The sequence below is a fragment of the Balaenoptera physalus genome (assembly GCF_965194825.1).
Source record: "Balaenoptera physalus genome assembly, chromosome: 12".
Taxonomy (NCBI): domain Eukaryota; kingdom Metazoa; phylum Chordata; class Mammalia; order Artiodactyla; family Balaenopteridae; genus Balaenoptera; species Balaenoptera physalus.
Genome location: NC_138897.1, coordinates 89617894 through 89640852, shown reverse-complemented (window position 1 = coordinate 89640852; position 22959 = coordinate 89617894). Strand labels below are relative to the sequence as shown.

Sequence of the window (22959 nt, the reverse complement as noted above, 5' to 3'; positions counted from 1 at the left end):
GCCATTTAAAATTTTTTGTGTGTATCTCTCTTACTTTCCTAGGATAAATTTATAGTGGTGGAATTACTAGGTCAAAGGGCCTAAAAATATTTAAGACTTATGGTACTTATTTATCTAGTAAGCTTTGGTTAAATCAGAAACCTGTTACCTTAGCACAGGACAGCTTTGTGGATTAGACTGCAGGTTATATGCAGTTCCATTCTAAGTGCTTAGCTGTAAATGAAATGGATAACGTATGGCACGCTTTCAAAACAAGTAGCTCTCCTTTTCCACCAGAGTAAGAAACAGTTGATTAAATTACTAGTCAAGTATTGTGCTGCTTGGCTGATAAAACAGACAAAATGACAAGGTCGGGATGGTTTAGCTTACAACAAAAGGCTTCCATGAGGATGTAAGGATTAAAGTGGACCTGAAGGAGAGTAGGAATTGGCCAGGCAGAGCAATGGTAGTGGCAAGAGGGAACATTCTAGCAGAGGGATTGGCAAACTCCCCAGATGGGAGGGAGTTGGCACGTTTGGGGAAGTGGCCAGTGTCATTCCCCACAGGCGGAGGAGCCCATAGGGGTAGGAGATGAGACTCATTCACTAGGTGGTGTCTGCAGGGACTGGTGACATAGGGCCTGTAAGTTTAGGCCATGTTAAGGATTTTGATTTTGACCTTAGGAGCAACAAGAGTGATAAGTGATGTGATTAGATTTGTAGTTTGGAAAGATCGCTCCAGCTGCTTCGTAAAGAATAGATCAGAGGTGGTTGAAAGTGGATTTGGGGTGACCGTTCTTTGAAGAAGTTGGATGTTGAAGGAGAGTAGAGCTGTCAGGCTGGTGCTGGAGGAGTATTGGATCTAGGGAAGGTGTTTTCTAAAGATGGCAGAGTCCGGGGTGTTTGCATCCTGCCTAAAATTATCTGGACCAGAGGAACGGTGCAGATACAGTGGCGGGGGGGGGGATCAGTGTTGGGATGAGGGTCCTGGGAAGAGGTGGCACCCCGGGCGCACACCACGGGGATTGCTTTGCCTTCGATTGAGACGCACGGAGATTTCCTCCATTTTTATAGTAAGGAAGGAGGAGAATCTGCAGATGCAGGTTGGTTTGTAGAGGCTTGAAGGGTGTATTTGTAGGAAAATTTTAATTACATGTGCAAAACTAGCATACTTGGAACAGAATTTGAATCTCTAAGTGTTAAGTCTAATGAGAGTGTTTTTAGAGGCAGTAAAATTATTTACTGTTTTGGTTAGTATTTCTAGGAGAAATTAAAGGAGTACCTTAGAATCACAGTATTTTAGATCTGGAAAGGCTCTTTGAGATCAACAAATGCCTCTTTTTGCTTAGAATACTGAAGCCCAGAGAAGAAATGCAACTTGCCTCAGGTCGTATGTGATGTATGTGTACACATATCATTATGGCCTCTTGTTCCCAGTTAATATGTTTTTTCTACTTTAATGTGTTGCCTTGTTTAATAGAAATCTTTGATTTAGGAATGTAAAACATTTTTACTTCAAAATTCATGTATAAAGGGAATTAGATTTAGAAATCTGAGATATTTGATTGGAATTCTCCTAATTAAAGAAAACTTCTGTTGGCAACCTAAATGTACATCAGTGGATGAGTGGGTAAAGATGTGGTATATATATACAATGGAATATTACTCAGCCATAAAAAAGAATGAAATCTTGCCATTGGCAACAACATGGATGGACCTAGAGGGTATTATGCTAAGTGAAATAAGTCAGAGGAAAGGCAAATATCATATGATTTTCCTTGTATATGTGGAATCTAAAAAAATGAAACAAACCAACACACATAATGAAACAGAAACAGACTCAACCATGGATACAGAGAACAAACTGGTTCTGCCAGAGGGGGATGGCGGGGAGTGGGTGAATTAGGTGAAGGGGATTAAGAGGTACAAACCTCCAGTTATAAAATAAGTAAGTCACAGGGATGTCATGTACAGCATAGGGAAGGTAGTCAATAATATTGTAATAACTTTGTATGGTGATAGACAGTTACTAGAATTTTCCTGGTGATCATTTCGTAACATATGAATCAGGTCCCCACGTTGCACTCCTGAACCAATGTGACGTTGTAAGTCAGTTATGCTTCAGTAAAAAAAATTCCAGTAGAACTAAGATCGTTAGGTCACTGTTATGTGAGGAGCGGTATAGAATATTCCCAGTCCCGCCCCCAGCGCCCTCGTGGCGCCTTCCACGTGGAACGAGCGCAGAGAGGGCAGGAGTGGAGTCTGCCTTCTCCACGCAGCTCTCTCCAGTTCTTGCTGTCATCGCAGGAAGAGCAGGAAAGTGGATTTCTGTGTCAGGTGTGAGGTTTAGCTCAATGACCTCTTGAAGATCCAGGTGGGAGCTCCTGAGCTATGACTGTATTGGGCACTTCCATCTTGGGGGAGGCAGTCAGGGCCTGGGGAAACCTGTCCTCGCCCCCCCCTCCACGCTCGTGGTCCTCAGTGGGGTGGATGAGCTGGGTCAAGGAGGGTCAGTTGGAGCTGCTTGTAACAAACCCACCTGCCTCCTTCCCATCTCTCTCTGGCCCCTCTGTTTTCCCATTTGTCCTCACGAATATTCCACAGATCTCCTTAGCTGAAGATTGCTTTCATCTGTCTTGTGGCATGAGCTGCTTTGGGCCGATGCTGCGGTTTCAGCTGACTCTCAGAGACTCACCTCTTTCCAGACTGGGAATCCCTGGGATGACCAATTACTCTGAATGTTTTTGAGATGGTCTTGCTGCATTTTCGGGTGTAATGCACTATTTCAGGGATGTGATGTCAGGTTCTCGAGAACTTGACTGACTTCCAGCTGTTCTGTTTCAACATGGTTGTCTCCATGTCTGGTACTGTATGTTCTATGCTGAATTCTTAGCTTATGACCAAGTATGAGAAGGAGACTTTTTAGGCTTTTGTTTTTAAAGGGACAAGCTTTATCTTTCTATGAGCTGCTCCCAGGGCTCTTAAACTAAGAATCCTATAGTGTAAATCTGTAGGTCTTTTGGATGCTGCGAAAGGGAAAAACATCTTCCTGAGATTTTAAAAAAAAATCTTATTTATAAGTTATTTTGCTTGTGTTTGAGTCTAAATAACTACAGTTCATTTAGTATGTACTTTTCTGTGTCTTCATTTGTTCAGCATTATTTGTGAGACTTATTATAACATGTAAATTTAAAACAAACACATATAGTGGGGTCATATTATATACACACCATTTTACAGTATACTTTGATAGATTTGGGGCATTTCTATGCTAGTAAATACAACTCTTCATTTAAAATAATAAGCTGCTGTTTGGTATCACACTGTTTGGGGCACCTAATTTAATCATAGACATTTAGATTGCTCCCAGCCTTTTTTCCCTAGAAATGAAATTTCTGAGTCAAAGAATATATAAATATTTTAAATCATAATAAACATTGCCAAAGTACAGTCCAAAAAGCTGTTACCATTTTATGTTCCCACAAAGTATGTACAAGTATGCCCTTTGTAATAATTTGATTTCTTCTGTTTTTCTCAGTCTTCTTACCAGTGACTTATAACCCCCAAATCTACAAGTCTGGTTGTGATATTGCACTCATATTGGGCGTTTGTTCATCATCTACCTGGGGGGTTCTTGGGCTCTTTTTGGGTGGGGCGTTTGAGCTCTAGGGAAGCTGTTCTTTACACAGTAACCTCTCCTTCCCTTGATTGCTGATAGAGTAGTTGTTAGTAGAAGGATCTGTTATTTTGTATGGCCCAAGGTTGAGAAGACTCCAGATGTTCACATTATGTTAACTCTTTCTGGACACCTTGGCTGGATGTTGAGATCTTTTCCAGCACCACAGTCTTAGCCTAATTCCTTTGTAGTGAGGATTGCTGCAGATTTGAATCATTTTTTCTGATTTTAGTTTTCCTTTTTTTTTTTTTTTTCCGTTTTCAATTTCCATAAGCCTTAAATCTTACTCAGCATAGCCTTGTAGGGCTGTCTGGGAAGCAACGCAGAGAATCACACTGTTGATGAGAAGCGAGATTCGGCAGCTTCCTTCTCTCTGCACACAGCCGGGTTCAGTAGAGCCACTTCTTAGGTCATAGCTGATAGCAGTGTTCCTCTTCCTGCTCACTGCTTTCAGCTGTGAGAGGGTAGGATTCGTGTGCTTTTGCCATTTTCACTCTTGAGGCTTGGGAATGCATAAACTCATCCATCTGCCCATTGGATTTCATGTCTTTGGTTTTACGACCCATCCTCCTCTCTCCAGCCCCATTGTCCTGCGCTGCCTTGGATTAAGCCGTCATCCTCTTCACCTGGACCCCCAGCCTGCTGTCCAGGCTGCTAGCCTCGTCTCTCCTGGGTTCTGGTCTTCACACAATTACGGAGTGATGCGCCTGACGCGTGGATCTCATCACGCTGTTCTCCTGTGTGGTGGTGCCCTGTCTGCCTACACCAGTGCTGTTTTCACAGTGCTGGGGGTTTTCTACGGGGCTCAGTACCTGGGCACTGGCCGATCAGTGTGAAATTAGGTTCTTTTTGCAAACCTAAGCCAGTATCTTTACACCAGACATGTCAAAGCTGGTATCTCTGCCTTGAGGACTTTGTGTAGGCTCTTGAGGAGGCAGCTTATGCTGTCTAGCTTTGGGACTTGAAGAGAGGAAAGTCTGACCACTGCCCAGGCCGGAGTCTAATGTTGGAATGCCTGTTGCTAGATCACATCTTCTAACTTTTAATACTGCTTCTGTGAATTCTTTAAGCATAATTACAAAAATGTCTTGAGGCTGAGACTCTTTGTAGCTTCTGAAACATATAGATTAGAAAAGCAAACTTTGCTAATACCGTTTTGGTCAAGTGGGGTACTTTTTGATCTCAGTGCTTTAAAAGAATGTGACTCTGGCAATTAAATATTCTGCTCTTTTATCACCTCAGGGCTAGTAGAGGTTCTTTTTTTTTTTTTTTTTTGGTTCCCATTAAATGTTTAAACAGTTACAAATGGATTTTTAAAAAGATTTATTTATTATTTATTTATTTTTCTTTTATGGCTGTGTCGGGTCTTTTGTTTTAATAGCAATAGTTTAATTAATTAATTTTTGGCTGCGTTGGGTCTTCGTTGCTGCACGCGGGCTTTCTCTAGTTGCGGCGGGCGGGGGCTACTCTTTGTTGCGGTGCGTGGGCTTCTCATGTGGTGGCTTCTCTTGTTGCAGAGCACGGGCTCTAGGCGCGCGGGCTTCAGTAGTTGTGGTGCACAGGCTCAGTAGTTGTGGCTGGCGGGCTTAGTTGCTCCACAGCATGTGGGATCTTCCTGGACTAGGGCTCGAACCTGTGTCCAGATTCTTAACCACTTAACATTCTTAACCACTGCGCCACCAGGGAAGTCCCCCTCTATGTATTTAAAATGATCTTTTCATTTATTTATTTGTTCATTGCCCATCTCCCCCTGACCAGAATTTAGGCTCCATGAGAGTCTGGAAACTTTCTGTCTCGTTCACCGTCTTTTCCCCAGCACTTAGAACAGTGCCTGGCACACAGTAGGCATTCATAAAATATTGTCAAAAGAATCAGAGGGGAAAAAAAAAAAAAAGAATCAGAGGGTTTTAAATACTGTTGTCACATTATACCCTTAAAGGAGAGGAGTAACATTGTATAGTATGACGAGATGCAATTAGGACCCGTGGATAAAGACCGGGCTAGGCGGATCTTAGCTTTCTTGCAGGAGTTGCCCAGTGGAGCTGCCCTAAGCTGGATTGCTCTCTAGTTGAGGTTGTATAAAATATGGCCATCATCATCTCACAGGTGATTAAGTTTTAAGTCAGGGCTAAATTTGTATCGGTAAATACCAATTAGCCATATTTACCTTTTTAAATTAAGCTGCTTAACTTACAATATGGCAGATGAGAAGCCACCTCACAAAATTCAGTAGCTCACGAAACCCCTGTGGAACAGTCCCTCATTACCACTCACTGGACATTTTATAGCTTTATAAAGTGAGGCACAGTGGGGTTAAATAGCTTGTTTGAGATTTGATGAATAGATGGGAGAGTTGAGAGAGGATGAAAGGTTTCCTTTTTCCTGTTTGTGGACCCATTCATCAGCCCAGCAGAATTCTTTCTTTTTTAATATTGATTTATTTATTTATTTGGCTGCGCCAGGTCTCAGTTGCAGCACACAGGATCTATTTTAGTTGTAGCATGTGGAGTCCTTAGTTGTGGCACACAGGCTGTTAGTTGTGGCATGTGGGATCTAGTTCCCTGACCAGGGATGGAACCCGGGCCCCCTGCATTGGGAGCGTGAAGTCTTAGCCACTGGACCACCAGGGAAGTCCCCAGCAGAATTTATCAGTGTTCTTATTTTTCCAAAGAGTTTACAAGAAGGGTGTTTGTAGAAACCTCTTAAAGTGCTTATCACTTTTCACTAGAAATATTTGCTTGAATTTTTCTATCAGTGGCCAACACTGTATTCTGTTTATATTTGTATCCTAAGGGCCCAAGCACTCAGGATATATATATTGAATGAATGAATGAGAACTTAAAAACGTGAGATTTGCTAAAGCCTGAGCACAGCTAGGTTTTCCTTTAGCTGAGTTTCTAGTTTAAATTAATTTGGTCTCCAGTAGTGACTTCTAATTTTGACTTAGGTTGACCACAGTGTTATGAGTTATATATATATATATTCTGAAAGTAAAGAGAATGAATGGTAGTTACTTGTGTTTGCCATAGGGATCCATTTTTTTATTTTTTGTTTCAATGCTGTGAAACTTTTTATCTTTAACAATCTTGATATCTGGGACTTCCCTGGTGGTGTAGTGGTTAAGACTCTGTGCTCCCAATGCAGGGGGCCTGGGTTCGATCCCTGGTCAGGGAACTAGATCCCACATGCATGCCGCTACTAAGAGTTCCCATGCCACAGCTAAGGAGCCAGCGAGCTGCAACTAAGGAACCTGCCTGCTACAACTAAGGAGCCTGCCTGCCACAACTAAGACCCAGTGCAACCAGATGAATAATAAATAAATAAATATTTTTAAAAAAAATCCTGATATCTGCCCCTAAAACATAGATTTGAAAATTGTGGCTTATACTTAATGTAAATGCACATACTATAATACTCTGGGTTCTCTGGAACACATGAGAAGTAAAACTTAACTTTATAAAATCATGTTTAAATGCTTAGAAAAATATTTGACTGTAAAATGATTAAGTAGAAAAGTGAGTGATTTTGGATGTGACTTTCTGTCTGTGTTAAAGATATTTTGAATAATTACTAAGGATCTTTTACAGGGGAAAGGAAAGCATATTATCTGTTATATGAGTCAAGAATTTCAAGTTAGGTGAGAGAAAAAGTATAAGAAAACTGCCCATTCTAGGAACTAGTAATCATCCATTTGAAACAAACTTTATGGCTTTTTTTTTTTTTCCGGGGTAGATGTATGTTCTGTTACCTGCATTTAGAGAAAAAGTTGCTGATCTGTTTTTGGTAATTTGTTATAAAGCTTCTGATCTGAGTGAAGCCATGGTTTGTTTGGAGAATTTACTGCCCACAGCCTGTTAGACGCCTCTTGGAAAAACAATTGTCATGACAGTAACTGAGACTCACCCCCAAAGAATTCAACAGATTATCTGGAAAGATTGCATCATCTTTAACTAATGTGCTGTGTTCTGCTCATGTGATACTGGTTCGTCTGCTGCTCTGAAGGGTGTGTAAGAGGACAGAGAAAACAGAGGCCAATTTTATATAGGTTACTATTCATACATTCCATGGTTACCAATAAGAGTCCTAAAAAGTCCAATTTGCCAGATCTAGAACTAGTACTTTCCTTAGCATGGACACACTGGCTGCTAACATATAGCAGACTCTCACACTATCTGTCAGACACTGACTAAACAGTTTTATGTGGATTATTTTATTTAATCTTCACAGCAATCCTATAATTATCGCCATTTTACTTATGAGGAAGCTAAGATTGACTGATTGATTTATGGCTACATTGGGTCTTAGCTGCAACACATAGGCTCTTTGTTGTGGCGCAAGGGCTTCTTTCTAGTTGTGGCACGCAGGCTTAGTTGCCCCGCGGCATGTGGGATCTTAATTCCCCGACCAGGGATCGAAACTGCGTCCTCTGCATTGAAAGGCAGATTCTTAACCACTGGACCACCAGGGAAGTTCCGAAACTAAGATTTAGAAACTAAGCAACTTGACTAATTCATAGACAGAGCTGGCATTTGAATTTGTCCAACTTGGAGCCCATGCTTACTTAGCCTGTGTTAGCATATTTCTTCCTTTGCTCTCTTCTGAGCCATCAAATTCAGCCTCAGCCACTGGATGTCTTTTTCCTTTTGTTGGTTTACATGGAAAAATGGCCTTTTCTGTGTAGTTCCCTACGGAGAAGGTCACCTTTCATTTCTTCAGCAGATGTTTGTTGAGTGTCTCCTGCTGTGCACTGTGGATTGCGGTGCTGGACACAACGGTTCCTGCGTGGAGTTTTCTCTGGCCTCCAACTCCATCTTTCCTCAGTGACACCTGTCATGACACCAGGACGTTTCTGAACTGTCCAGGGGCTGCCTGCCCTCTGTCACCGTTCACACGCTCTCCTGCCTAGAGTAAATTAAACTGTAACTGCTTTGGTTCCTTAAATCAGTTTCACAAAGAGTTTGTCTTTCAGAGGAAAAGTATATAGCTTTGAGACTTTAACGTTTTCCATCTTCAGCAAAGCTTAAATAGAGCTGGAAAAAAATGTGTATCATCCCAAACTCATAGAAAACTATATTCAGAGAAAAATTAGCACCAAATAGCTTTGGTATTAAAAAGCAAATTAGTATTGGTCTTAAGAAGTTAGGAAGGAAAGAGTAATAAACCACAAGGAAGTGGGAAAAAAGGAAATAGTGAGATAAAAAGTGAATTAAATAAAATAGAGAACATTAATTAAAAATTAAATTAAAAAATATAGAGAACATTAAAAACAAAAAGGAAAGACTGAAAAGCTGGTTCCTTGTGAAGATTGATAAAATAAGTTACCTTCCCAAGGTAAATCTACATTTAACACAATCCCACTGGACTTTTTTTTTTTAATTAACCAAAATGATTTTTAAATTTATTAAATCAATAAACCTACATAACCTAAATGTCTCCCAGTGGAGGCTGATTTAATAAACTGGAGTGAATCCGTATAGTGGAATGACGTGCGATTGTAAACACAAGGAGGGCGTTCTCTGTGTCTTGATGTGGAGTAAAGCGAGGTGCAGGGCAGCTCAGGTAGTACAGGTGCAAGAGAGCTCATTTTTTGTGTGTAAAAATGAAAGGGAGGAGTACAAATATGAATTAACGTTTCATTTTTTAAAAAAATGTATTTATTTTTGGCTGCGTTGGGTCTTCGTTGCTGCGCGTGGGCTTCCTCTAGTTGCGGCGAGTGGGGGCTACTCTTCATTGCGGTGCGTCGGCTTCTCATTGCGGTGGCTTCTCTTGTTGAGGAGCACAGGCTCTAGGCACACGGGCTTCAGTAGTTGTGGCACGCGGGCTCAGTAGTTGTGGCGCACAGGCTTAGTTGCTCCGCGGCATGTGGGATCCTCCCGGACCAGGGCTCGAACCTGTGTCCCCTGCATGGGCAGGCGGATTCCTAACCACTGCGTCACCAGGGAAGCCCCAGCATTTGCCTTTATATGCATAAAGAAATGCTGGGAGGAGGATACACTATACATCAATAGCAGTGGCTACCTGTGATGGGGAGGGTGGGAGAGTTAGGGACAGGAGTTTAGTAAGAGAGGCTTTTCCCTGGATACATACTTACATTTAAAAGTTTTTTAACCATGAGAATGTATTCGCTATTCAAGAATTAATTCATTATAAAGAATTACTTTTTTAATCAGTAAGAAAAAGGTGAACATCCCAAACGAAAAATGAGTAAGGTACATATCGTGATACATCTGTACTGTGGATATTAAACAGCTGCCCTAAAATAGCAGGGAAAATGAACCAAAATGTCAGCAGTGACTGTCCCTGGGTGTTGAGATTACAGGAATAACATTTATTTTTTGTTCATAATGTTCTTAATTGCCTGAGGTGACTCGCCTCTTGTATAATTGGGGAATTTTTTTTAATTAAGGAAAAAGAGGGAAGTCCCTGGTGGTCCAGTGGTTAGGACTCTGTGCTTTCACTGCCGGGGCCCAGGTTCGAGCCCTGGTTGGGGAACTAAGACCCCGCGAGCCATGAGGCTCAGCCAAAAAATTTTAAAAAAAGAAGCTTAGCTAAAAGTAAGAAAATCAGTATTCTGAAGAATAATAGTAGTAAGGGAAACCAGCACTAGGAAACATCATGCAGGTTGTGAAGTAGCAGTAATCAAAATGCCAGGGCAGTAGCACAGATATTGAACTTGTGAAACTGTAAAAAGACTCAGATCTGTTCTTATGTGCATGTCAGAGAGAATATGATAAAATGAGTATTTGAAGTAGAAAAATAATGGCAAAGGAAGAAGTAATAAATGCTGATGGGATAATTTTGGAAATAATGTTTGCATGTTATATCAAACAACAGCTGGGACAAAGAGACATTTAAAAAGATTCACAGCTTTGAACAGTTCACGTAAAATAAAATGTGAAGAACAGTCATTTTAATAGTTGTGAAGAAATGGAGAGCCTCACGACGGAAAATATCAATATTTTAAATATTTTAAAGAATTTACATTTCACGTGTGTGGATGTGTGAGTATTTGTCTTTAATATGTATGTGTTATTGCTTTACCTGGATAATGATGTAAAGGAAGTTTGGGAACATAAACACAGCAATTGTTACAGTGGGTTATGCATGAATTTTGTTTTTCTTTAATGACGTAGGGGTTTTATTTTTGTAGCAAATATTTATTTTGAAGCAGGAACCTCCCTCTGGAGTAATAAGGTATTTTTTTATTTCGACTAAATGTTGATGACTGCACATCACCTAGGCGATTTCATTATTGGACTATCTCAGGTATCGGATCGCTCTGGCGACAGAAGCCGCCCAGGTGAACTTTGCTAACCTTTGGAGAGAACTCTTTGAAGAGTTGGAGAGGAGGTTAAGAGAAGAGCTGCTTATAGAAATGATGGAACACAGTACTGGCTGCAACTGCAAAGGATTAAGCTGTGAAACTGTAATCATGTTCATCTCTTCCTTTTAACGTTCTCTTCTTCCAGGTTGGTGGCACGAAGGCTGGCGTCGTCCGGTTTCTTGGGGAGACAGACTTCGCCAAGGGGGAGTGGTGTGGTGTGGAGTTGGATGAGCCTCTTGGGAAGAACGATGGGGCTGTCGCTGGAACAAGGTTTGTTTGCAGTTGGAATCTCGTCTCCCTCTTGCATGTAAAGGTGCTCAAGCCGATCCCACCAACCGTGTATAATAAAATGGACGTGAGTGTTTTTTTTTTTTAAAGGTTTGCATTTTTTTTAAAAAATTTATTTATTTATGGCTGTGTTGGGTCTTCGTTTCTGCGCGAGGGCTTTCTCCATTTGCGGCAAGCGGGGGCCACTCTTCATCGCGGTGCGCGGGCCTCTCACTATCGTGGCCTCTCTTGTTGCGGAGCACAAGCTCCAGACGCTCAGGCTCAGTAGTTGTGGCTCACGGGCCCAGTTGCTCCGCGGCATGTGGGATCTTCCCAGACCAGGGCTCGAACCCGTGTTCCCTGCATTGGCAGGCAGACTCTCAACCACTGCACCACCAGGGAAGCCCCGACGTGAGTGTTTTGAAGAGCTGCACTTTTATTTCCTAAGACTCATCTACAGGTTTTTTCCCCCCACTAGAATCAGAGTCTTTCTTTTGACTGACTGTTTTAGTAATATGTGCAGTGCGTCTGAATAGATTCTGAGCAAGCATTTGGTTTATTTATCTATCTATTTATTTATTTTATTTTTAAAATTTATTTTATTTATTTATTTATGGCTGCATTGGGTCTTTGTTGCTGCGCGCAGGCTTTCTCTAGTTGCGGCGAGCAGGAGCTACTCTTTGCTGCGGTGCGCGGGCTTCTCATTGCCGTGGCTTCTCTTGTTGCGGAGCACGGGCTCTAGGTGCACGGGCTTCAGTAGTTATGGCACACAGGCTCAGTAGTTGTGGCTTGCGGGCTTAGTTGCTCCGCGGCATGTGGGATCTTCCCGGACCAGGGCTCGAACCCGTGTCCCCTGCATTGGCAGGCGGATCCTGAACCACTGCACCACCAGGGAAGCCCTATCTATTTATTTTTAAGACTTTTTTTTTTTTTAGAGCAGTTTTAGGTTCACAGCAGAATTGAGAGGAAGGTACAGAGATATCCCTCCTCTACCCCCTGCCCCACACATGCACAGCCTCCCCCATTATCAACATCCTGCACCCAAGTGGTCCATTTATTGCAGCTGATGAACCTATATTGACACATCATTATCCCCCAAAGTCTGTAGTTTATATTACAGTTTATTCTTGGTATACATTCTATGGATTTAGACAAGTGTGTAATGACATGTTTCTACAAATATAGTATCATCTATAGTGTTTTCATTTTATTTTTCAAAATAGAAAGGAAATACTATATCATCCTTTTGGCTGCTCTCCCTTTGATAGCAGTCAGCGTCTGAATGAGTTTCTGGGCGTTGGAGCGTAGGGGGAGTGAGGAGAAGGAAGCTGCTCTTGTTAGGACGAGAACGCAAAATGTGTCTTTATACCTGGTGACAAGGATTCCGTCCTGTGGCAAGAGAACTGACGGCAGGCACACCTATTCCACTGTGAGGATAACCCCACTCTCACCTCCCAGGGATAGCGTGGGAGTTAAGTCATGCAGATGAATGCAAGAGGCGTTTCCCACACTTCAGGTGCTTTGAAGGCCTTGGGCACAGTTGTGGTCTCTGATGCATTATTGTTAGTAGTATAAAGTGTTGTAGTTAACATTTTACTTATAAAATGTTTACAGACTGATTATAAGCATATAGGTCTTATGTACCAAATACAATAATAATGCCTTGAGGAGATTTAAAAAAATCTCTTAGTGCTGCAACAATTATGAAGCCATATCATTGATATCCTTGATATTAAGATGTTATAATTCGCTAGAGTCGTGAGATCGCCAAGTGTCAGTACCAGTTGATACTACTCCACCTTTACTTGAGTGAACCTGCCAGAGTTAGGTGCTTGTTTGATTTCTCTTGCCCTTTGTTTGGCAAGGTTTTTTTTTTTTTTTTTAATTTTATTTTATTTTATTTTATTTTATTTTTTATTTTTGGCTGTGTTGGGTCTTCATTGCTGTGCGCGGGCTTTCTCTAGTTGCAGTGAGCGGAGGCTACTCTTTGTTGCGGTGCGCAGGCTTCTCATTGCGGTGGCTTCTCTTATTGTGGAGCACGGGCTCTAGGGTGCACGGACTTCAGTAGTTGTGGCACGCGGGCTCAGTAGTTGTGGCTCGCGGGCTCTAGAGTGCAGGCTCAGTAGTTGTGGCGCACGGGCTTAGTTGCTCCGCGGCATGTGGGATCTTCCTGGACCAGGGCTCGAACCCGTGTCCCCTGCATTGGCAGGCGGATTCGTAACCACTGTGCCACCAGGGAAGGCCTGGCAAGGTTTTATGAAGTGAGATCACTCCTCTGCTGTGTGTTTATCAGATAGTAGAAATACCTTCCCTTTGCGTAAAATCTTAGTAACAGATGAGTGATTCCATCTCTGTGTATCGTACTGTTATTTCCTAGTGTGTTTTCTAAAACATTATTGTGGGGCTTCCCTGGTGGTGCAGTGGTTAAGAATCCACCTGCCAATGCAGGGGACACGGGTTCGAGCCCTGGTCCGAGAAGACCCCACATGCTGTGGAGCAACTAAGCCCGTGCGCCACAACTACTGAGCCTGCGCTCTAGAGCCCATGAGCCACAACTACTGAGCCCGCGTGCCTAGAGCCCTTGCCCTGCAACAAGCGAAGACACCGCAATGAGAAGCCCACGCACTGCAACGAAGAGTAGCCCCCGCTCGCCGCAACTAGAGAAAGCCCGCACGCGGCAGCAAAGACCCAGTGCAGCCAAAAATAAATAAATAATTTTTAAAAATAATATATTTAAAAATATATATATTGCTGTGGTTATTTATCAGCTTGCACACCAGTGAGTGCCACAGGCTGGTGCACCACCCCAGCTGGTTGGTAAAATTCACAGCAAACCAGTCACGAGTTAGGAGTCAGGAGAGCTTTTCAGTTATAGTTGTTATTTCTTGTAATTAAGTTGCTTCTTGTTACTGTTCCTGTTGTTGTCTCCTAAAGGTATTTTCAGTGTCAACCCAAATATGGCCTGTTCGCTCCTGTCCACAAAGTGACCAGGATTGGCTTCCCTTCCACCACACCAGCCAAAGCCAAGGCCGCTGCAGTGAGGCGGGTGATGGCGACCACACCCGCCAGCCTGACGCGCAGCCCTTCTGCCTCGTCTCTCAGCTCCATGAGCTCTGTGGCCTCCTCTGTGAGCAGCAAGCCCAGTCGGACAGGACTGGTAAGCCTCCCTTCTCCCGCTGCGTGTCTCTGCATCCCAGGCACTGTAAATGCCCCCCCGCCCCGTCGGTGTGCCTGCTTTGCTTTAGGAGATGTTAAGTCTCCCCTTGCCCTTGTACTAAATGTTCTCTGTAGCTTGTGAAAGTCCTTACAAATTTTGCAACAAAACAAAACAAAACCCTCTAGCAAGAATACAAGTTTGAAATAAAGAATTTTTTTAACAGCCCTTTTCAGGTTCCTTAGACTTTTAAGATATCACAGTTCTTGGTGAATCTGTAGTAACTACTACTTAGTCTAACATATGGGATGATTGAGTATTCTGAAATTATTTTGGCATCAGAAGGACAGGAAAATTGGAGGGACCCTTTTCTTCAAGGACCTGGGTCTCTTTCTCTTTGACATCAAACAATTTTAGGAACTACAGTCTTTTGAGAAAAGGCATGTTCTTAGAATTTTAGTATTACGTTCATACAGTCTAACCCACTGAAAGCAGTTAGTGTGTGGAGCGTTCCTGACTTAGGCCAGAGGATGCAGAGGGGAACTTAGGGAACTTGAAAGGATGCTAGGAAAAGCCATGTTTTGTTTTGTCTCCATCTCCCCCTTCCCCCACTCCCTCTTACTTTCTCCCTCTCTTTCCCATTTAGATCAGCAAGAGAAAATCATCAGAATCAAAATAGGCAGCATCTCATTCTGTTTGTTAATGTCATGCTTGTTTTTAGCGTCAAAGCAATGACTTTTTTGGCTTCGCCCCCCTCCCACCCCCGCCCTTTAGTTTATTCACTTGAAGTGAGGCAAATACTGTTTAAATTTGAAGTGGCAGTATGAGGTTGTACTCCAGACTGAATTCAGGATCTCTGCCTTATGACGATGAACTACAGACAGGAGTTAGAATGTGAAGTGTCATGATCGGGCAGTAAGGCTGCTGGCCCTTGATCTCGTTTTGCCTTCTCTCCATTGACCTTGGGCAGGGAAGGCAACGGCTGGCCCTTGATCTCATTTTGCCTTCTCTCCATTGACCTTGGGCAGGGAAGGCAACGGCGGAAGCATCTTTCTTTAAAGTAGGGGTTATGCTTCTCTGGACTTTGTTCCTCTTATGTTCAGGTAAAATAAATAACCTGCTTGGACTATGTCATTTTGCATATAAAAGTCTGCATCTTCAACAGAAAAATTACAAATGGACTTATGAGAAAAGCTTGTCCAGAACTTTTTGAATGTTTGAGTGAAATGGATGAAGAAACCCCTCTGTTTGGACGAAGCCTTGTTCAGAGTAGGTCAGCAGACTCTAAAGCGGACATCGAGTTTACTAATCCAGGAACAATTCCGTGGAAGTATCTACTCTGGATTAGGAATTATTTCTTGTGTAATTTTTATTACGTTGTAATAAAGTGTCCATTTCTTTGGAGATACCCAAGCCCTCCCTGCTCCCCCAACCCGTCCTCTTACTTTTTAGAACAGTTCTGATTCCTCTTAGTTCACCTCATTTTCTTTTGAAGAAAACTAGCAAAAGAGAAATGAGTCTCCTTGCCTTCTAAAACAGCTTGTTTTTGTATCTCTTTATATAGAGTGGCTATAGTTTCTAAACCAAAAATCACCATAAAAGAATATACCAAAAATACAGAGTAATTGAAAGCGTGACTTCTTAAAAATGCATCTCAACAATGTGTGATCCCTTGTATATATATATATATATAAAAAAGTGGGAACATTCCTTAATGCAGAATGATCTTCTGAAAGAATTGAGTACAGAGGTGCCCAACCTTTCTGGTTCCACAGAACCTTTAGAGTCTCAGTTATTTTTTCACAGTGCCTGTAGGCCAAAAGAAATAGCTAACAGTTCTGTTTATTAAGTAGTTAGGTCCAAACAACTTAATATTTATGTCCTAACAATTTAGTAGCTCTTCAAAAAAAAAAAAAGGTTCACATTAATTGAAAGGAAAAAGAATATTTTTAATTCATTCTTAAATAACCACAATGAATTAGTATTAGGTTGCATGCTCTTCTTGGGCACTGCATATCCTGTCAGACCTTGGACTCTTCCTGGACACTGCCACCCTCACTTCCTGTGCCACATTGGCTTTTGCACAGTACTTGCTTTTGGTCTGGAAGTAGCCAAAACCCGGCTTTGGAAAGACATGACGTTACGGAAGGGAATGTAGTACAATCCAAGGTTGAAACTGAATTGCCTCCAGCTGGTAGTTTGCATGGCATCCAACAGGTGTCGCTCTGTTTCCTTGTGTTTCCCTGTGAGTTAGCTGCAGTACCCTGGGGTGTACCTCTGCGCAGGGTTTGGGAACCTCAGATTTAGTGTATTCAGGAAGAAATGTTAGTATGAGAAAGTATAACCGCATAGTAAAATTGGAAAATCAAGGTCAGATGGTTAAAAGAGAGCATAGGAATGCCCCTCCCCCCCATATATTTAAGTAAGTCAAGAAATTTCACTGAATAGAAACAGCGAAGGACGATTTGGGTTTACTTTACTCTCATAGTTGTCAAATTGCCTGACTATGAACTGACAGCAGATCGTCACTGTCGGTCTGCGTCCTGGCCGGGGGCTCAGGTAGACGGGGGACGAGGAGAGCCTTCAAGCAGCAAGTGAGGCTTTGACTGTAGAGGATGAAGTCAAGCGGCGTTGACCTAGAGCCAGTGATTGCTAAGTAAATGGCCTTGGACAGACGCTTGCCAGGGGATGCGGCCTCTTCTGGACCACCTCCCAGCCCCCGGAGCCCAGCTTGGAAGAGTGTTACTCAACTTGCCCGCATTACCTATTCACATTTAACGGAAGGTCATGTCCTCTGTGTTTTTACATGACGATTAGCCATCTTGAGGAGGTATCTGGTGTGTGAAACAGCAAAGATTAACAGGTGACAGCGCTGAAACACGTTTTCTCCACGCCTCACCCCACCACTCTTTCTCCCTCATCTCTTGTTTTGCCCCCATTTCCTCTCCAGTCCCCATTTTTTCTCCTTCCTTCCTTCCCCTGCTTCTCTTTCTCCACAGATTTATCTCCCCCCCTTTTCTCTCTCCCATGCCCTTTTTCCTCCTTTCTCTTACGTGTACTTGCACACTCATTCACCCACTCACACATGCTTTTGAAGGCACATACAGGTTTCCTTTTAATCTTTTGTCTCTGTAAGTTTTTCTGGTGACTGGGATTCAGGTCCTCATGGCTGGATTCCTGGGTGAAATCACCTCTGCCTTTCATTTTGAAACAAAGATGAAGAAAATCCTGACAGAGATCCAACTACGTAATCAGTTGAAAGAAGGTTTGTGACTCCAGGGGTGACCTCTTGGTCACGTAATGGTATTTAGAAGCTTAAGAAGTTGAAAAAAAGGTCTAATCCCGAACTCTGAGGATCAAAAGATTGGCCAAACTGTCATAACAAGAAGATAACTATTCATGAAGCTCAGGCCGAAATGGAATCTAGAGAAGCTTGTTTGTTACCTGGGTTCTGAGGAATTTTTTAGATTCCTACCCGGCCCAGTCAGCCGAGCTCAGGGCACCTTTGCTTTTGAGCCACTTCTTCTAAACGTCTTCCCGGTTGTTCCATGGCTTCTTTACATTGCTGGGTTCTTTGTGAAACTGACAGACAGGAGGCACACGCTGTCTCGTTTCCTCGATGAAAAGCCTTTCCCAAGCCTCGGCAAGCCTGCGAGCTGGGGCAGCGCTTTTGCTTTGCCGAGGAGACACCTGCCTGCATGCACCGCTCCCTCCTCGCGTCCCTGATAGCGTCATCGCCCTTCACTTCTTTAACTTTCCTTTGCAGTTGACGGAAACCTCCTCCCGTTATGCCAGGAAGATCTCCGGCACCACTGCCCTCCAGGAGGCCCTGAAGGAGAAGCAGCAGCACATTGAACAGCTGCTGGCTGAACGGGATCTAGAGAGGGCGGAGGTGGCCAAGGCCACGAGCCACGTGGGGGAGATAGAGCAGGAGCTAGCTCTGGCCCGGGACGGACACGACCAGGTGAAGTCTGGCACTGACCTTGTTGCAGAGATGGTGACAGGTTCTAAGCTGATCTTGTCGCAGAGACCGTGATGGTTTCTAAATTGAGGGAGGAGGTTGAACGGTGTACCCGGTGCTTGGAGCCGGGGAGCTGGTCTCGAGAGCGCTGGAAAGGAGCGTAGATGTCTCTGCTGGGCTTGTTTGGAAGCTGTGCCCTGGGGTACCAGTTTACATCATCATACAGATGAATTTCTGTTCTTCTCGAGTCTACTGCACTCTTTTGGTCTTTACATCCAGGTCTCTTGGCCTGTCTGTGTCAGGTGAGCTTGTGTACTAGGACCTTACCAGTGGTGACAGCTCCTGTTTTGTAGATTATGCTTTGTAAGAGTTTCAGCTCAGAAAAGATGAGCGTTGTTTTGACATTGCCCCCTATGTCTATACTGGCGTGGATTTTCATCATCTAGCTCCCAGGGGTGCTGCCGAGAATAACCTATCATAAGAGACCATAGAAGGCATTTTAACGCGGAAAGGTTTTTTGAGTAATGCCGACCCGCAGTGGTACCACTTAGCCGTAGCTCTTTGGAGGCATCCCTGGGCATGCCTCTGGGTCAGAAGGAGGCCACTCACTGACACCCTTGCCTTCCCCAGCATGTCCTGGAATTGGAGGCCAAGATGGACCAGCTGCGAGCAATGGTGGAAGCTGCTGACAGGGAGAAGGTGGAGCTTCTCAACCAACTTGAAGAGGAGAGAAGGTGACCCTAAACTGTCCTCCTTTTAAACAGCCTTCGGGAGAACTTGCCCATCAACAGCCTTGTTGGTGTCAAACCCTTAGAACCAAAGGACTCTCTGTGTGTTCAGTGGAGCTTGAACTCCTCATGCTGTGTGAGGAGGGTTTGCTTTGATTTGACTTTTTTTGAGAAGTTTGGAACCAGCTAAATGTGCCCTGATTAATTTAACAACTATTTATTGAGCACCTACTGTGTGCCAAACATCCTCTAGAGGATGGCCTGAGTCAGTTCATTCAAACCCAGCTTCTACCTAGAGCCACTCCTGGAAAAAGGATTTTCTAGGCCCAGTTACCTGGTATTTATGAAACACCTTCTGCATATCTAGTGAAATCGTATTGTGTCTGGGGGGTGACAGAGGGGCCCTGACCTCAGGAAACTCACTACCTTTATAGGAAAACAAAAACTCTCAATTAGAGAATTATCCAGGTCAGGATGAAATCAGGTGCTAAACTGTGTGAAACAGAGAAAGCAAGTTTGATTCTTGTAAAAGGTCTTTTGAGGCCGTGAGCGAACAAGATCTCTGGGAAAAGTGTCTGCGTGGAAACGATTTGACTGTCTCTGGGCTCTGGGACGTTGTTTGTCCTCGGTTGCACTTAATGCCATCTCCTGTCATTTCTGATCGCAGCGATGTCATGCAGGGGTCTTTAGGATGGTCACGCGCACTGCTGCGCTGGGGGATACAGGGGGGTAATAACAGTGCCTTACCAGGGAAATGGCTGTCCCACTGGAGAGAGAAGCACTTTACACAGGAAGTTCTCCTTGCATCCTAAAAATGGCTACGAGTGAGCGAGACATAGTGACAGACCCTTCCAGGCCCTTCTGAAGGCCAAGGCATCTGCACCACTTGCTTCTCTTTTTAAACCGGCTCTTGCTCTGCTGACTTCTGGGCAGTAGAAATGTCCCCCAGCTCTCCAGTAAGCTTGAGGGCTTTAACCTATGATTATATTTCTGACTTAACCGAGTAGAATTTTTTTATTCTTAATTTTGTTAGAAATGCTAGTGAATTTGAAAGATTTTTTTTTTTTTTTTGCATGTAGGTTTGTCCTCCTTTTCTTCCTTCTCTTACATCCAATTTTGTAAAGATTCACAATGTGGGTGTTACCCAGATTTTGTAGATCTTCCTAGTATCCTATTTCATTGACTTTGTGATGGCATTAATTGAAACCCACATGCCATATCAGAGATTTTTAAATGTGAAAAAGAAGTGTGCATTTTAGAAGCAAAGAAATAGGATCCTTGATTGCCTCTCTCCCAAATTATTCACAGCCTTATTCTCCCACTCTTGGAACAGGTACTCGTGTTGTCCTAGGGATCTCTGCATGGGTAGTATCTCTGCTAACCTCACCCTAGAATGCCTGATGTGGGGTGGTATAAAGAGAGATTTGTTTTCTGTGCCACTTTCCCCTGTGTTCTGTTATTGGAAAGTAGAAATTACAGACTTCCATTCTCAAACCTGTTTCTGTGGTAATCAAACCTTTTCCTTTCAGGCTGATCTTGTCTTGATTAGATCCATTTCTGGTGGCTGTGACCTGGGGAACCAGTTGCTTTTTCTCAACTCTTACCTCATCCCTTCTGGAATCCATACCTGGATAAAACTTTAGAGTTTCCCAAGTAGAGAAGAGCTCTTAGATTTATAAACCAGAGGCTTAAAGATGCATTTCTTTATTTTCTATGTCTCTAAGGCATTTCTTTCCATCATCATCTGCTAAATTCATCAGGGCATTGATTATATATATATAATTTTGAGATAAGGCAGAGGTGTTTCTTAGTTACTTTCTCAGGTGTTTTGTTTTGATTTTATTCCACAGGAAGGTTGAGGACCTTCAGTTCCGGGTTGAAGAAGAATCAATTACTAAGGGCGATCTTGAGGTAAAACCCCACCACCTCTCTACAAGCCTTTATGGGTACAGTATTCAGAAATACGGATAAAATCGTTGTGGTCAGAACAGGCAGCAGAGGGGGCGGCAGGAACCCCGGCCTCTGGCCTGTGGGCTGTGGCTGCCCTCGAACCTGTCACTGTGCCGTCCCGACTCCGGTGGCCGAGTAAAATTTTTATTACCCTTTTCTCATGCCTCAGAATTCAAAACCTTGAATTGGAGTTAATCAAGTCATAAATCTGGCAGTGTGTCCTAAGTGAGACTCTACACATTCCTCCGATGATCAGAAATGGCATTTTAAAGAACATTTTTTTATTTCACCATGATAGTTCAGAACAATCTCAGCTTTGCTTTTCAGTTGAGCAGGATAAATCCTTTATAACCCTACAGACAATAAATGTATGTTCTAGTAATTGATTATTTTTTTCTAGTAATTACCAGAAAAAGAACAATTTTATTTCAACTTCTTTTATTCCATGGCATATTTAAAATTCACAGAGATTTACCTTTAGCATCAAGTTTCACTCTCTTAACAGTCATTCATATTAGTTTTTTAATAAGACACCAGAATTAAATGGTTTCGATGCTTTTCAAACCACTGCTAGATGTATGACAAATATAAATTAAAAATTTTTCAAATTTGCAGATTTTTTGGTACTTTAATCTGTAATATTTTAGTAAAAGTTTCACTTGTCTGTGCAGTTCTCAGAATACACATTTTTGCTACTGTTGCAATTTTAGTCTATTGATTGCCCCCACCATGCTTCAATTTCAAGAGCCCTTCCAAATAAGAACTCTGATTTCTTTGGGAATAAATGTATCTTTACAGTCAATGAAGAATAAGGGAAACATATTCTGAGTTCCAGTTTTATAAGGCCCAGAATTTATTGGATTATCAGTAATTTGATGAGTATCGTCCTCCCTCATTTCATGTAGAATCACAGTCGTTTAGCTGACTTTTGTGTTTGTTCTCATCCATTTAAAAACACCCCAAAGTCTCATTAGAAGTTTCATATCATCATCTAATTCATGTCAAATACAGCCTATGATGTTTTGAGGAGGGGCAGTTAAAATATTTACATCAGCACTAGGCTAGGATAGTCTGTCTGGTAAACTTGTAATTAATCAGAGTTATTTTGAAACCCTAACACATATTGAAACTTTAGTTGAATCTCTCTTGTTGTTAATTTTTTTATTTTTTTACTGATAGCAAAAGAGCCAGATTTCTGAAGATCCTGAGAATGTAAGAGGGCACTTAACTGTGTGGATATTTCCCTTGTTAACACAGATTGATTACAGATTAAAATGCTTATTGATATACTCAAATACTAACTGCATAATCTGATCTTGAGACATTGTCCTTAATATTTCTGTGCATGTGGGCTTTCAAAGCAGTTACATTTGAATCCTGAAGAAATTGTATGTAATGACTAAGTTCTGTAAACCCATTTGTTTAACACATAGGCACACGTTTCTTCTATAAAGAATTTCGGCAAAAAGAAAGAAAAGAATTTTGTATGGGGCCCGGCCTTCTTCCCTTAATTCATAATGCCTTCTAGTTTTAATAGAATTATTCCAAAATAGATGATACCTGACTGAAACATAAAACATATTAGATGAAGTTGTTACAGAAATTTTGGGGGAAAGTTTCCCCAAGTTTAATTTATTCCCATGAAAATAAAGGAATCGAGTCCCAGACTGATTGCCTTTTGTGTGAGCGCCCACTGCTGGCCAATGGCTGCCAGTGCAGCTGACGAGAAATTCAAACTTCAGTTTTGTTGGGGCAGTGTTTTCCCTAGTTTGAGGCTAGAGGCAAGCATTCTTCAGTGAAGACGTTGTGTATTTTAAATTTATTATTCTTGAAGCGAGATTTTTCTAGTAGCAGTGCCACTAGGCACGGAGGTGTATTTTTTTTCCTTCCTCCCTCTGTTTAGGATCAAACACCCAATTCA

The 22959-nt window shown here is 42.5% G+C and overlaps 1 protein-coding gene across 5 annotated transcripts in view; it reads left to right on the top strand.

Moving 5' to 3' along the window:
- The window catches only part of CLIP1 (CAP-Gly domain containing linker protein 1), a 125239-nt gene that overhangs the window by 43321 nt on the left and 58959 nt on the right, over positions 1–22959 (top strand). For 3 of the 5 annotated variants that reach the window (XM_082418005.1, XM_082418004.1, XM_082418006.1), the window contains exons 4-8: positions 11124–11248; positions 14180–14402; positions 18166–18363; positions 18991–19094; positions 20939–20999. In XM_082418005.1, the coding sequence (XP_082274131.1) occupies positions 11124–11248; positions 14180–14402; positions 18166–18363; positions 18991–19094; positions 20939–20999 (711 nt within the window). Of the gene's footprint in view, positions 1–11123; positions 11249–14179; positions 14403–18165; positions 18364–18990; positions 19095–20938; positions 21000–22217; positions 22251–22959 lie in introns of all 5 variants that reach the window. The other 2 variants (XM_082418002.1, XM_082418003.1) reach the window with 1 other exon arrangement.